The sequence below is a fragment of the Hevea brasiliensis genome, chromosome 10 (assembly GCF_030052815.1).
Source record: "Hevea brasiliensis isolate MT/VB/25A 57/8 chromosome 10, ASM3005281v1, whole genome shotgun sequence".
NCBI lineage: Eukaryota > Viridiplantae > Streptophyta > Magnoliopsida > Malpighiales > Euphorbiaceae > Hevea > Hevea brasiliensis.
In genome coordinates, this window is record NC_079502.1 from 97,333,929 (window position 1) to 97,349,678 (window position 15,750).

At 32.2% G+C, this 15,750-nt stretch overlaps 2 protein-coding genes across 5 annotated transcripts; one reads left to right on the forward strand and one right to left on the reverse strand.

The window, feature by feature from the left end:
* Nucleotides 1-1,209: 1,209 nt before the first annotated feature.
* LOC110643547 (acyl-coenzyme A oxidase 3, peroxisomal) lies at nt 1,210-7,246 on the forward strand. The gene is made up of 13 exons (XM_021795958.2): nt 1,210-1,875; nt 2,040-2,157; nt 2,279-2,386; nt 2,522-2,694; nt 2,779-2,878; nt 2,999-3,073; nt 3,601-3,731; nt 4,533-4,668; nt 4,744-4,863; nt 5,812-5,958; nt 6,029-6,133; nt 6,228-6,329; nt 6,839-7,246. Exons 1-13 carry the CDS (start codon nt 1,397-1,399, stop codon nt 7,085-7,087), a joined length of 2,043 nt encoding a protein of 680 aa, XP_021651650.2. The 5' UTR covers nt 1,210-1,396; the 3' UTR covers nt 7,088-7,246.
* A 529-nt stretch (nt 7,247-7,775) lies between these two features.
* Nucleotides 7,776-11,587, reverse strand: LOC110643548 (OPA3-like protein). Of its 4 annotated transcripts, none has more exons than XM_021795960.2 (5): nt 11,418-11,587; nt 10,363-10,497; nt 10,026-10,112; nt 8,950-9,140; nt 7,776-8,060 (listed from the first exon to the last, which is right to left on the reverse strand). In XM_021795960.2, the coding sequence occupies exons 1-4, from the start codon at nt 11,544-11,546 to the stop codon at nt 8,994-8,996; spliced, it is 498 nt and encodes a 165-aa protein (XP_021651652.2). In that variant the 5' UTR covers nt 11,547-11,587; the 3' UTR covers nt 7,776-8,060; nt 8,950-8,993. The 4 variants fall into 4 exon arrangements, with proteins under 4 accessions (XP_021651652.2, XP_021651653.2, XP_021651651.2 ...); XM_021795961.2 differs by having other exon boundaries at nt 7,776-8,118; XM_021795959.2 differs by having other exon boundaries at nt 7,776-8,298; nt 11,418-11,586.
* Between the last annotated feature and the right edge of the window lie 4,163 nt (nt 11,588-15,750).

Here is a 15,750-nt window from a genome sequence, read left to right on the forward strand (position 1 = left end):
TTTAGTACAAAGAAAGCACTCATTTTTAATATAAATAAATAAAAAAAATATATATATATATATATATATATCTTATATAAAAAATTAAAATTTATATAAAATTAATTAAAAAATATATAATAAATACATAAATTTAAATATAAATATTTAATTTAGTAATTATTAATTTTTTTATGTAAAATTAAAATTATAATAATTGCACCTTATTGATAATATACAAGTTGGAATGTTAATTATGTTAATTGAAAACAGATAACAAGAGACAATAATTTTTAATAATCTTGTTAGAATGTGAAAATATTTATATATGTATGATATAAATATAAATAATTAATTTAATATTATAATTAAATAATAAAAAAATATTTTTAAATATAAATTATTTTCAAAAAATAAGCAAAGATTTAAGGAAAATGATTTTCTAAATTTTAAAAATCCTACTAAGATATAAAAACACTTGATAAAAATTATTTTTATAAAAATATTAAATAATTTTTATAAAAAATATTTTTTATATATAAATTATTTTTTAGCTGATAGCTAATGATAAATAATTTATGTTAAGTGTTTAATAAAATTACGTTTAACTATTATTGTTAATATATAAATTGACTAATAAGGACATATATCATATAATTTATTTTATTATTGAAATAAATATTAAATTATAAATTTATTATATTATATTATATTATTTTATTATTAAAATAAATATATAATTGTTAATTTATTATATTATATCATTTAATTTATTATTAACATAAATATATAATTATTGATTTATTATATTATATTGTTTATTTTATTATTAAAATAAAAAATAATTAAATTTTTTAAAAAATAATTAAATAGCTTATAGTCATAAAATAATAAAGTAATTATTATTATTATTGATAAAGAAAAAAAATTATAGCTAATTTTAAGTTGTTAGATGTAAAAAATATATTATTTTATAATAAATAAATATTTTATATTATTAATAAAAAATATTTTTAATAAAATCATAATACACTAATTAAGATATTAATATTATAAATAAAATTAATATAATCTATAATTAAAATATCATATTAATTATTTATTGATTATTAAATTTATTTTTTTAAATTTATTAAATATTTTAATTCACCTGTTAAGTTACGAGCTAACTGCATGCAAGAGAAAAATACGGATTCATCAGCCACAACAACCCAATTAACACCACGCCTAACGCGGGCGCTGACACCTACCGCGTGCGTAAGACAATAACAGAACTAAGACATCCAAACTTTCAGCGACTTCCTCCTTTTCTTTTCTTGAGTGATAAATGATGGTCCTCTTTTCGTTCCCAATTCTAATCATTCTGTGAAAATTCTTAAATTCCAAACACCCTAATCATAAAATTTCTTCCCCAAAAATGGCATCTCAATACTCTAGTGAACGCACCTGGTTTCGAACCCGAATCCTAACCAATCACTTCCTCAGTTCTCCTTCTCAATCCGTTTCTCCTCTGGAATCGAATGCTTGCCTAAGCTATTCTCCTCCTGAGCTACATGAAAGTTACGATTTTTATACCAACGAGATGCGGAAATTGCTGGACATGCACAATATCGAGGATAGGGATTGGTTGTTTGGGTTGATGAGGCAGAGCAAAGTGTTTAATCCTCAAGAGAAGGGAGGGAGAGTGTATGTTGCGCCGGATTATAATCAGTCGATGGAGCAGCAGAGGGAGATGACGATGAGACGGATAGCTTATCTGTTGGAAAGAGGAATTTTTAATGGATGGTTGACAGGGAAAGGATTAGAATTGGAAATGAAAAAGTTTGCTTTTTTGGAAGTTGTTGGGATTTTTGATCACTCCCTCTCTGTTAAGCTTGGTGTTCACTTCTTTTTGTGGTATGTGTTTTAGTATTTTATTGTTGTTCGCCATTGCTTTCTGATTTTCTGTCTATTATTTACTGGATCAAATGTATGCTTAGTTTGTCTAATTTTGTTTGCTATTAATGAAAATGGTGGCGTTTTTTTCTTTTTTTCTTTTCCCATTTGTTAATGGATTTCAGGGGTGGTGCTATCAAGTTTTTTGGCACAGAGCGCCATCATGACAAGTGGCTGAGGGACACTGAAACTTATGCAATCAAGGGTTGCTTTGCTATGTCAGAATTGGGGCATGGAAGTAATGTACGTGAAGGTCATCAATCTTTATGGTCTGAGGCATGGGGCATCAGGCTGGCCTCTTCTTGGTTGTTATTGCTCTCTTTGGTTTATTTATAGTAACTTTTTCCACGGTTAATGTCTTTAGGTCAGAGGAATTGAAACTGTGACTGTTTATGATTCGAAAACTGGGGAGTTTGTCATCAACACTCCTTGTGAATCAGCTCAGAAGTATTGGATCGGCGGGGCTGCGAATGTAAGAATTTTTATGAAATAATTTATTACCACCTTTCCACTTATTCTTTGTCCCCTGTACACTTTTTTTTTTCCTACAGTGTTTCCTGCCTCAGTTTCGAGTACAATGACATGGTTTTGTTCTGTTGCTATTTAGCATGCGACACACACAATAGTCTTTTCTCAGCTCAATATAAATGGATCAAATGAAGGAGTGCATGCGTTTATAGCTCAGATCAGGGATGCAGATGGAAACATATGCCCTAACATCCGTATAGCTGACTGTGGTCATAAAATTGGTTTAAATGGTGTTGATAATGGTCGAATCTGGTATTTTTCACGCATTTTCTTGTTAGTTGTTATTTTACCCTTAAATGAAAACGGGGACAATTTAAAAGATCTATTTTCCCCCAGGTTTAACAATCTGAGAATACCCAGAGAGAATCTGTTGAATTCAGTTGCTGATGTTTCATCAGATGGAAAATATCTGAGTGCAATAAAAGACCCGGATCAGGTATTTATTCTCAAGATAGACTACATTCGTCATCATCCTTATCATCTTCTTCTTCTATTAATTTGTGGTCTCTGTTTAATTGTTGGGCAAATAAACAAGTTAATGTTCTTTTTTCCCCAGAGATTTGCAGCTTTCTTGGCTCCTTTGACATCTGGTCGTGTAACTATTGCTGTTAGTGCGATTTACTCATCAAAGGTATTAAATTGAGACAATGGTGCCCATCTCTGCTTTAGATATTAATGTTTCATTTGTGTGCGCACATGTTTTGGGGGTCAGAAATTTAAAACAAAGGGGGTAAAAACCATCTTGCAGTGCAAGAGGAAGGCTCTGTACAGTCCTCAAAGCCTGCAATGTAGGAAGCCTCATGCATCTGCACACTGTATTCTTTGTGTGCACTAATTCGGGCCAGTTAGTTTTATCATGGATATATTAAGAAAGGAGTCATCCATATATTACTGCTTTTGAGATGCCCTTTGGTTTAAATAAGATAATTAGAAATTTTTACAAATTGAAACAATGGATATATAAGTATGACTATGGAGTATGGATTTATTTAATAATTTTTCGATTCTCTAATACATGCATAGACACAACTTGAACATTTGAGAACGCCTTTGTGTGCTGTGTTAATAGTGCATCATATTATATCCATGCTTCATAACCCAATGTTAACACCAGACTTTGTTTTTGATTAATTTAGTATTCATTTCTTTTCCTATTAGATAAGTTTAGCAACTGCGATAAGGTACTCATTAACTAGGCGGGCTTTTTCTATCACACCTAATGGACCTGAAGTTCTATTGCTTGATTACCCAAGTCATCAGCGACGACTCTTGCCTCTTCTTGCAAAGACGTGAGTCTGTAATTAATTGCCAATCTTTTAAATTTATAATGTATTGAATTTTGAAACCCTTATAGAATATCAATTTCTTGGTTACACTTTCAATTACACTGTCATAAACTTATCTGTTATTCTTAAGTTCTATTATTCAAATGTTTTGAAATTTGACTCAAAGTCTTATTCCAAAGGAGTGTTCTCATATGCTGTCAGTGTGATATGCAATACTATTGTTTGTTTTGTAAGCTTCCTTTTTGTTCTGTGGCTTGTATCATTTTATGCTGAGTCTGGCTTTAGTGGTGTGGAAGTTCAGGTCTAACATCATTGTGCTTCTTACAAGTTCATATCATTAGTTTCTGCTGTGTGGTTTCAAGTAATCAATCATTATCTTTGAAAGGAATGGATGGGTACTGCAACTGTTAGATTCTGGACACTGACCTATGGCGGTTTCTAATATCCACTGAGCCATTTTAGCGATGGTTATATTGTTGCCATGGTGCATTAAAAATTTTTTTTTTTTTTTTTTTTTTTTTTTTTTTTTTTTTTTTTCTACAGCAAAGCAAGATGTTGGATAGGGTTATGAAACTCACATTGTAACCTGTTGTAGAATCTGAATAATAGCTTCCCTACTTGTAAATATAATATATTGTCTTGAGACCTGGTAATGTTTGGCATATGAACTAGGCAAATGAACTTGGTTTCTGATTACTTGTCTGATGCAGATGTTTGCAGTTTAAATACATAGGCTGTAATTGGGACTCATTGCTCCTCTTTTCCTTCCTCTGTCTTTTTTTCCCTGGGATTCTTGTAATGCAGATATGCTATGAGTTTTGCTGGAAATTATTTGAAAATGATATACTGGAAGAGGACACCAGAGTCAAATAAAACCCTTCATGTTGTTTCAAGTGCATTCAAGGCCACCTTGACCTGGCATAATATGAGAACACTTCAAGTGAGGGGCTGAAATCCTAAATGCAAATTTAGGTTTATGATAGCTTCCTAATTAAAGTTATTAATTTGTTTATAGGAATGTCGTGAAGCTTGTGGAGGACAAGGCTTGAAGACTGAAAATCGAGTTGGCCATTTAAAAAGTGAATATGATGTTCAGACTACCTTTGAGGGGGACAATAATGTTCTTATGCAGCAGGTAATGTGTGTGGTCTTCCTTTTAATGAAAGTTGTTTAATGATGAATGTTCAAAATACCATCTGATAGGATACCTGCCACAAAAAAAAAAAAAAAAAAAAAAAAAAAAGTAAAGTATAAAAGATGAATCATGTCCATGCAATTCAATGCATCTCTCTTTACCAAAGTGACGTGGAATAAAAGAGGCTCAAAAGAGCCAAATTCAAAGATCATATTGTTTTTGGGTTGTGCTCTTTTGGATGTCTTGCTTACTGTTTGGGAATGCATTTTGCTTCTTACTGCCGTGATTATAGTGTCCCACTACTGGAAGATGCCTTCTAAATCTTAAGATAGCTTGTTCAACTCTTTCTTGAAGGCTTATAGTTGTACTTTAGAGAGTTGCTTTTGAATTTTTACTCTTAGGCTTGTCTTGAATAAAGCAACAGTAAGCATTTTTATATTCAATTACTGCAATTTATGGTTAGCTACTCAACTTACAAAGCTTTCTTGCACAACCACTTACTGACAGATTATCTTGTTCTAAGGTATACAATTCCTTTCACCAAGTGAAACTAGATTTGTAGGATTTATCTCCCAAAATCTAATAGAAGTGGTGTAGAATGGCAGCTAAAGGAGGTCCTAATAGAAGTTTCTGAAGATCTTTAAAGGAGTAAATTAATGTGAGAAGGGTATGATTTGTCTCATTAGGTTTATAATTATAGATGGAATGAATCTAGTAGTAACAAACTGAAGAGCACGAATGAGTTGTATCCATGAACTTATATTGTCCTCTGGGCTTTAATGTTGAAAATTTCCACTGAGCAGAATCAAATTAAAATTGCACCATTTATATGTGAAGAAATTTTTACTTATTACATTGAATACTATTAATTTTTAGTATTTAAAAATTAATCATCCCACATTAACTTTTTGGAGTTCCATCTAAAGCAGTGGGATTTGTTGAACTCAGGTCAGCAAGGCACTCCTTGCAGAATATGTAGCCACTCAGAAGAAAAAGAAACCTTTTAAGGGATTGGGATTAGAACACATGAATGAACCTTGCCCTATAATTCCATCTCAGCTGACAAGTACTGTTCTCAGAAGTACCCAATTCCAGGTGACTTATTATCAACTTTGTTAGCATGTTAACCTTTGTAAACACATAGCTCACTGGTTCTCTGCGTCAGATTGGTGCTTTCTGCTTAAGAGAGCGAGATCTTTTGAATCGTTTTGCTGCTGAAATATCACAGCATCAAGCAAAGGGTGAAAGTAAAGAGTATGCATTTATTTTGGTAAGTTTGCTTTCCTGATACTAAAATTTCTGTGCTCTTGGTCTCTATCTGCTTTAGTTGTTGTCATTGTTGCTGTGTCCCTCCCTCTCTCTAGGGTTATCAACTTGCGGAAGACTTGGGCAGGGCTTTCTCAGACCGAGCAATATTGCAAACCTTCATGGAGGCTGAGGCAACTGTATCTGTGGGTCCATTGAAGGTAAATATTGGAAACTCATCCTCCATCTGCATATCTACTTGATGATTTTGTTTGTGGAGCTTTGCAGCCAGTTTCTTATAGTCCAGTTGTGTATTGAATTTTGATATGAAAAATTACTGCCTTTAATTGTATCTGTATGACATTTAAAGTGCTAGAAAATTGTAGTCCTGGAAGCTTCACATGATGGAAGCAAGACGCATCACTACAAAACATCTGCAGGTTGATGAGTGGTGAGAAGATTTTGGGGAAGTGGTGGATGGAATTTTGAGCATATCATAGCATGAATGGCAACCATAAAAGTGAACTTTTGACTTTGTTATTCATATTTTACAGATATGAACATATTGAGTAATAGGAATTAAAGCTGCAATCTTCATTGCCTTTTCGTAATTTTCCAGAGTGGGGATTTATGGATCTAGCCTGCCATGTTTAATGTGAAAGCAAGTATACAAATACTACAGAAGTTGAAATGAATTTAGTTGCTGAATATACAAGTTTTTTTCCTGCAGAATGTTTTGAGTCTGTTGAGATCAATGTATGCCTTAACTTGTATGGAAGAAGATGCTGCATTCCTTCGGTATGGGTACTTATCAACAAAAAATGCTGCTGCTGTAAGAAAAGAAGTAACAAAGCTTTGCAGCGAAGTGCGACCGCATGCACTTGCTTTGGTCAGTTCCTTTGGCATTCCTGATGCTTTTCTGGGCCCTATAGCATATAACTGGATAGATGCAAACTCTTGGTCTTCAGTTAAACACTAGTAACAGGCGTTTTGATCTCTTCTTTTTGAGCTTCAAGTAAAAGGTCCACTCATCAAGTTTTAATAAGAAGCCCTGGGGTAACACTTTACCCAAATTGATGTAATGCCTGCTTATCTGTAAAACTGCTTATTAATAAAGCTGCACTATTACTTACTAAACCATCCACTGGATCACATTTATAGATACCGTTTATTAAAACCCATACAAATGCGTACATTGGAATTCAGGAGCTATATCCACAGCATATGGATGATTGCATTTGCATCCATTCCCCAGTCCAACACCTAATGGTTGAGTAAGCCCGTAAGTAGCCATTTCTCTGTTGCAAAAATTGCAGTACCGCATTCTGGTTTTCCGGTATGTTGCTTTGCATCTTGCAATTACCAAAGTAATGTAACAAGACATGTTCTCAGGTTTTGTGCCTGTCTGGCCTTTTCCACTTAGTATTCGGATTTAAGTACGATCTTGTGTAAGGACGAATCTAAACCCTAAATTAATTTAAAAATTATTAAATTTATTTTTATATAAAATTAAACTTTGAGAAGTTGCATGGTAGATTTCCCATAATTCCTGCAAGTAATAATGTTGAAAATCTCCCTTCAAAATCACTTTCTATTAATTTGGTGTCGTTATCTCTAAATCTTCCGTTTTAATAAAATTTAGTTTATAGTATAACCAAAATATGAAATTAAGATGTACACAATGATTTAAATAAAATTTTTAAAGTTTCATATTTTACAAAACTACAGAGAATTTCTTATATATAATTATATTTTTACGTAAAATGAAATAATTTTTATAAAATAGAGGTACGTATATCCGTCGTGATGTCGAAAGTTATCTTATTGTCATTGGTACCTTCCACTATACACTTTCAGCAGCCATCTCTAGTGTTTACCTTCATCCTCAGAATTATTGGAAGTGAAGCTATGTTGTACATGAATGATCTACCAGCAGCTCTTCTAGGGAACCTCTGGATTACAATGTAGACCTTGACGTCAGTCTCCTCATGAAAACAAATGAGCAAGTTCCTACCATTAATGACCATAATGGAGAATATCATGGACATGTCAGTAGATATAAAATGCTATTAGTTCCGCATTCAAGAATGCTCCATGGTAATCGATTAAATCTACTAGGAAGATGATTGTATGGAATCATGGCCAAGAATCCAGTAACAGAAGTCTTATGATGTTGATAAGATTCGACATCTGCAGCATAAGCAATTTTATCAGCCTTTTGTCCTGCCCTTGGTAAAGGGACTGCTATCTGCTGTGGTATCTATCAGCAGTGAGCTTTCCCATCTTCTTTTGCAGATATGCAGTAGATAAAAATTTGTGGTTTGAGATCCATTAGACAACTTAAAGCAACTGTTTACACAATCACGACACAGAAGTATGGTGTACTGGCCACCTGAATGGTCTTAACTCTTAATCCAAACAAATCCACAGAAACTGCATAAGTTTGTATTATATGTAAAATCTGCAAATGACCTCCTGGCACAAATCTGAAATAAATTCACCAGTAAATGGGAAAAAAAAGAAAAAAAAAAGTGAATAATCTTTCTCAAGTTTATAGGCTTTTTGTTGAAATCTCAACTATAGTTCGTATGAGCTGTTGATGTATTGTCACATGAATTAATTGAATCATTTGCACAAAGTTCTGAAGTTCACACTTGATTCTCCATAGTTTAGTATCATATTTTATTTGCAAATCCAAGTGATGAAGGAAAAGTGATTCAGAGCACGAGAAAGCAAACATGGTAAGTACAAATATAATATCGGCAGGGACTGGCAGCATTGCAAAGTAAGCTAAATTAGTTCTTACTCTGTAACTTCTAATAAAGTTAAGTTAGTTCTTACCCTGTAACTTCTAATTGCAGCTGATTCTTGCAATCATGTTGGATTTACTTCTCATCTTTTAACACATGGCCATGCCTGAAGTTGAAAAAGCCAGCAAGCCCTCGTTCTTTGACAAGTTGTTCCAGCTCTTCCAGTTTCTGTTTAAGAAGTTCAACTTCCCTTGCTATTTCTTCATCTTTTTGCTTCATCTCCTAAAACAGTTGAAAATGATTTTCTTTAGCATAAACAAGAACAATGACGCATATTCCCAAAGTTGATGGCAAAATGCATTGGCCCGTCTATATAAATGTTTATGGTTTTACCATAACCTACTATTGTAACCAAAGAAACTGAGATCCTATACAGGACAAGTTTAGATGTATTTTAATTTTACAAAACCACAAAAATATCTGAATGTATGGCCAACAAGTGAAGATATTCGCATTTAACTGCAAAGAATAATCACAATATAAAAAGTAAAATATGTATAGAAAGGAAAAGTGCAGTAGTAGGTTGCAAATTGCTTTTTCAACCCTATTCCTTCACCAAAATTATACACCAAAAAGATAAAGATTTGCCAAAAGCACTTGTATTTCGTAGTTAATGGTACTAATCACCCCTTATTTCACATTTGAGCAGCAAACTTTGTTACAGATAATTTAGACATGCACAAGTGGTATGCACTGCACCAACTTTCTGATGGTTCCATTGAATGTGAGGACATGGCATATTCTATAATATGAACTATATAATGTATATGCAAATATGCATCAACAACTTGATTTCCATGATTAGAATTTTTACACGCTTCTTCATCTTGGAAATCTAGGTAACCCAATGCGTACAACCTAACAAGAAACACATTCCCTACTGAAGTAATGCCCCAGTAAAAAAACATCTCATTATCTTTGCCATATTCCACCCACCCATCAACTCATTCACTGCTCCCTTGCATGGCAATGAACAAAAAATAGATAGAAAAATGGATAAAATCAAAGCTGCTCCATTAGAAAGATGCTTAAAAATGTTAATAGAAGTATAATGTCAGGGGATCCACTGTTTCAAAACAATAGTACGGGGATGATAAAAACACATACCTGTAATTCCCGTATTCGCATCTCCTCCTTTCTTGCCTCTGATCTAGAACTTCTTTGTACTTCAAAAGTAACAGCAGCTGCAGCAACCTGAAGAGAAATACATACTATACAGTTTCACATGATTTATGAACGTTGGAACTATGTACTCATATTGAAATGAAATCTCTCTCATTTGATGCACTAAAAAACCATGCACCTCAAATCAATAATACCGGCAAAAACAAATATTTATCTCTTGATGTGCATTCAATTCAAGTATGAGAAGGTAGGTGCATGCATGATAATTGATATTTAAGACAATTCTAGACCAGTGAAAGGAAATGTAAAATAGCATTACAGTGAACACAAATAGTTCCCCAATAAGATCAGCAGCAGCTTGGACAGCCTTCTCCTCATCCAAAGGACGTATTGCAACATTAGTTGCATGACCATAAATGTGTCTTTGCACCGTTGTTGTGAATCGATGATTTGCCTAGAAATAAAATGAACATATTGCAGAACTCAAAAATTCGTTCTTTCAGATATGAGAAAAGATGCGTAAGTTACAATATATTGCATGTTTATAGGAAAAAAAAAAGTGCAAATAATTATGACGGGAGTTTCATTAGCTTAATGTGTCTCTTTTTTCCCTTCTTTTGTTTTTACCCCTTATTTTCATCTTCACGTGGGCAGTTGGGAAAATTGATAGTCAACCAAATAGAAATTAGAAAGTATGAACAAGGAAACATCTTTCACTTTCTAGTTTCTACCTTCTGTCAAATTCTGACATAGAGGAAGAATGGAAGATACAGATAAAATAGGTTCCCCTAGACTTCCAACAAATGAATTACCAAATACGAACCCACTATCAAGTAATAGAAGAATCATCCCACAATTATCAGACAGACTTTTCAAGACTACAGGAGGAGAATAAAAAACATATCATAGGCCATGGGATGTAAGAAATTAAACTGATCTCAATAAAGGTAAGGACTGAATACAATCTCAACACAGTAATTATTTACTGAGTAAAGGCCACAATTGCAAATGATCTGGTACTGCTTAATAGCAAATAAAATCACGACAGAGTAACAGAGCTCCAATACCAGCTTAAAAATATATTTGGTGAAGTTACAGGACTGAATGTATATCAGATGGCAAATGTTAACTTGTAATAATGTAGGAGAAAAAGAGAGTTTCACAGAACTAGTAAGCAACCACATGTTATCTGCAGGCAGTTAGGCACGAGGTTGAAGATCAAACCATTACAGGAAAACACACATTTAACAGTGATCATCCTACTAATCCAACAGCATTGATTCAAAAAAAGCAAACACATAAACCAGCAAACTTAATAGCACCCAATTTCAAGGATCAAGTTAAAGATAACACCCACAAAGAAGGGAATAGAACCTGTGCAATGTTGATTATGAACTGGCGGAACCTTGGGTGCAGCCCTGCTTCCTTCTTGAGGCGATTGGCTATCGGCTTGCAGATGGTTCTGAGAGCAAGGGTTCCTAGCTTTACCACTGGCAAAATCATAATATCTCTGTCTACAAGCTTCCACAGGCAGTGTGCTCAAGTTGTGTATATAGATTTAAATTTTTATAATTTAGATTATTTTTAAATTATAAAATTTAATTTTAATTAGAGGTTTTATTATTTTTTATATTTATATTTTCTATAATTAATTTTTATTTTACAATTTTAAATACGATTCCAATACGAACGAATCAAAATAGTAATTTTATTATTTATATTTTTAAAATTATATTATTTATTAATTATATTAAATATAATTTAAATTTATATTAAAATTCTAAATAATTATATATTATTAAAATGAAATTAAATTTATAATTTTTAAATAAATATTAATTATTTTTTACTAAATATTATTTCATAAGAATGTAATAATATTTATACTGTAGTCATCATATTAAATACTACATAATTAGCCATTCAAAATAGGAATAATTTTGTATTTTATTATTTTTAATAATTGATTTGTAAGAAATTATATCAAGAAATTTTTAAACTTAAATGTTAGATATATAATTAAAAAATTTAAAAATAAATATCATTTAATTTAAATGTTAAAAATAATTTGATTATTAATTTTTATATACATATATATCTTAAAATTGATATTCTAATATAACATATTTAAAAAAAAAAAAAAAGAAACTCTTGCCAAGCAATGTGTGTATATAGATTTAAATTTTTATAATTTAGATTGATTTTAGATTTCTGCATATAAATAGGATTCCACCTGACTTAATATTATTTTTTAAAAAAATATAGTATGATTTAATTTATTTTTATTTGTAATATTTATAAATATTTGAATGAAGAAAGAAATATTTAAATGAACTAATTAAATATAAATTATATATGGTAAATGTAATTTTGCTAATAAAACAAGCTCCAAGCCCATAAAGACAGACCCAACACTAGTTCCATGAAAGGAAGCCCATCACAACAAATCAAAAGCACTTGTGTTGTGTGTGGCCAAAAGGGAAAGAATAAAATATAAAAAGAAAATGAGACATTTTTTTTTGGAAAATAAAGGAAGAAAATGCATAAAAAACACAATATTTAAACATTGGGGCGGTAGGTGACAACTAGCGTAAAAATTTCATCACACCTTATGATATGGATTTAAATGATATAAACGTTGGGGCGTCCTCAACTAACGACGCGCTACATCGGAGCCTAGGTGTAGTGAGAAATATGCAAGGGTGTAGGGCGTTCACCAAAAGCGAAGCGCCATGCCAGCGCCCGGGTGTGGTGTTAAGTGAGCAAGAGTTTCCACATCATGGACGGGTGTGGGTAAAGAAGTTAGTCCATAGGATAGATAGTAGAATAAATAGTGGAACAGAACACAAGATAGACATAGAAAACAATAGAAGATATCATAAAAGGAGACCAATTAGGAAGGAACATGATAGGAGGAGGATCAGGGTTGGTACTTGGAATGTTGGATCACTTACAGGAAAATTAATGGTGTCACATTTTACCTCTTTGTAAGGTATAACATGATCCCGTAAAATACCTAATGAACTACCGAACTTCACCTACCGATAACTCATTAAGTACCCTATAAAGGATTTTATAACAATTTTCTTACTTTTATAAGTGGTGAGCATTTTTTAATAGGTATTAAAAATCATTTAATTAAAGTTGAAAACCGGTTAAAATTTTTGACCCATTTTATTTTTCCGCAAATTTTATAAAAATTTCGACAGAGTGCCGTCTGTATTTTGAGAAAACGGTTCTTCAAATACCTAAAAAAAACACTTCCAATAATTTTTCTCAACAAAAATTCACAATCATCTCAATCAATTTCAACACATTTATCAACTTCCAAAATTCAAATTCACCATTTCCAATATCCAACAATCATCAAAATACCATTAATGAATTTCATTCAATTTAAAATAAAATACTACCATTCATATTTCATTAATGACAAAATAATTTATATACATCATTGCAAAAATTTACATTAAGAGAAATTCAAACTAAAATTTATTACAAACTTTGTACAAGCTGCTCAAGACTAATTTTACATATCCATACATTCATGTGCAATACATACATCAAAATGAATATTTACAGTCAGTGTATAAATTATACCCGATATAACTTTAAGGTAAGTCGCTCCACAATCCCCAGCAGCTCACTCTGCTGCTCCTCTAGTCTCTAAATCTGCAACAGCAATAACAGCTATCGCTGAGTACTAGGACTCAGTGGTGCATAACATACTAAAATAATCTTTATGCAGAATTTAAATCACATTTATTCAAAAATTGGACTGAACATGAGAATTAAATATAAAACATGAATTATGAGATTTTAATCCAAACAAGTTCATTTCGAAGAATCAAAACACATTTCATAAAACCTACAGTTATATCATGCCATTCGAAACAAATATAATCTCAATAGCCAGAGACTAAGAATAAGTCACATCACAAGGCTAGCTAGCTCAAATATATGGATATCCATTCAATTTCTTCTTCTACTAGCACACACCTCAACACTTCAGCCAGAGAAGGAATCAAAATTCGAAACTGATTACCCCCACTAGTCATGCTAGTGAGGTGTTCAAATATATGGTCATGACACTGCAGTTTCAAAACTTATCTTAACAATTTACCAATCATTGTCATTTCAAACATACACAATAACTTTCAACAATTTAAATCAAAGCATCATAAATAATGTCACAATTCACTATATCAAATTATTCAAAACCATATGCAGAAAATAATTTACAGAATTTATACTTTGTGCACAAACCTTAAGCGAGTTGTCTCTTGGCCTTGACTCGATTTCTCGGGTTCTTTCCCGGTGTTCTTTTCCACTGAAACACACAGTTTTACAGTGTTTCAGTACCATAACTTAGCATAAATCCAAAAATAAATTTAACTTCACTTTTACCTAGCTCTAATGTGCTAAACTTGACGTTCTTTAAATTTTGTGTTTCGGGGTTACTATTCACTACACTATTCAAGTCAAATTGTTGACTTTCTAAGGCTTAATAGGTATGGGAATTCCAACTTCACCCACATACCACATTTTGGTCACTAAATTTGTTGGTTTGGGTTGTTTACTCAAATTCTAAGTCTTTTAGGCAATTTGGCAAATTTTCAGTTTTGGTGTCTTAAGTTACACTGTTCCATTGATCATTTTTCTGTTAGAATTTGGTAAAACTTTCTTCATAGAAAATGTTTCCTATTGTCTTAAGTTTATTCTCCTTTTTGAATCACTCCAATTGGAGTTTTGTAGCTCAAGTTATAGCCATTTGAACCATGGCTGCCGGATTGGACTCAACCCAGATTTCTGGGCAATTTTTGGTTCTGGCAGTTTTAGGTCACCAACTTTGGGTGGCCAAATGACTTGGTTAATGACATAATTTGGATTTGTGTTCTTCATGAAAGTTTTAGGTCTATATCTCATCTATCCACTGGTAAAATTTCAGGTCATTTAGACCTGCCTAGCTCAAGTTATGGTCAAATGAACAAACACTATTTATTTGGTCAGTTTGTACAAGGCAGACTGAGATTTTCTGGATTTGGTCAATTTATTCACTAGTTTTGGTCACTTTTTGGGCATGATTCCTAAATGAAAATTGTGTCATTTAGTGTCTATTTTCATTTTCAATTGGTCTCATACCAATTGGACTTGTAAATTTTCAATTTTGGTCCCTTAAAAGGGACCTTGGTCCTACTGCCAGCAGCATGACTACATTGAATCCGAATTTAACCTTAACTCCAATACTTCCAACACACTTCATTTGGTCACAAATGACCATTTCTCACTTCAAACTAGATCAAATACATCATTTCACCATTTCTCCAAATTTTTGCCTCTAAACCCTAGGTGTCAAACCCTAACCACACTAGTTCATTGCATTTAACTAATTCATGTCATTTAATCATAATCATTCAACACCAATAAGCTCACATACACCTTTGAATTCACCTAGTTCATGCATACATATCTCAAACCCTAGTTGACCGAAATTTAGGTTTGGTCCTCCACAAATGTTTTCTTTTGATTTCTTTAGTTTCTAAGTTACTTTAAGCATACTTGCATGAAATTTAAAGAAATAATTTAGAGTTTATTACTAACCTTAGTGTAGCAATTTCTAACTCCCCTTTCCTCCAATTTGCTTTCTATTTCTTGCTCCTCTACACTATTCAAGATGCAAGGATGAGGTTTAAGTTGATAATTTAGG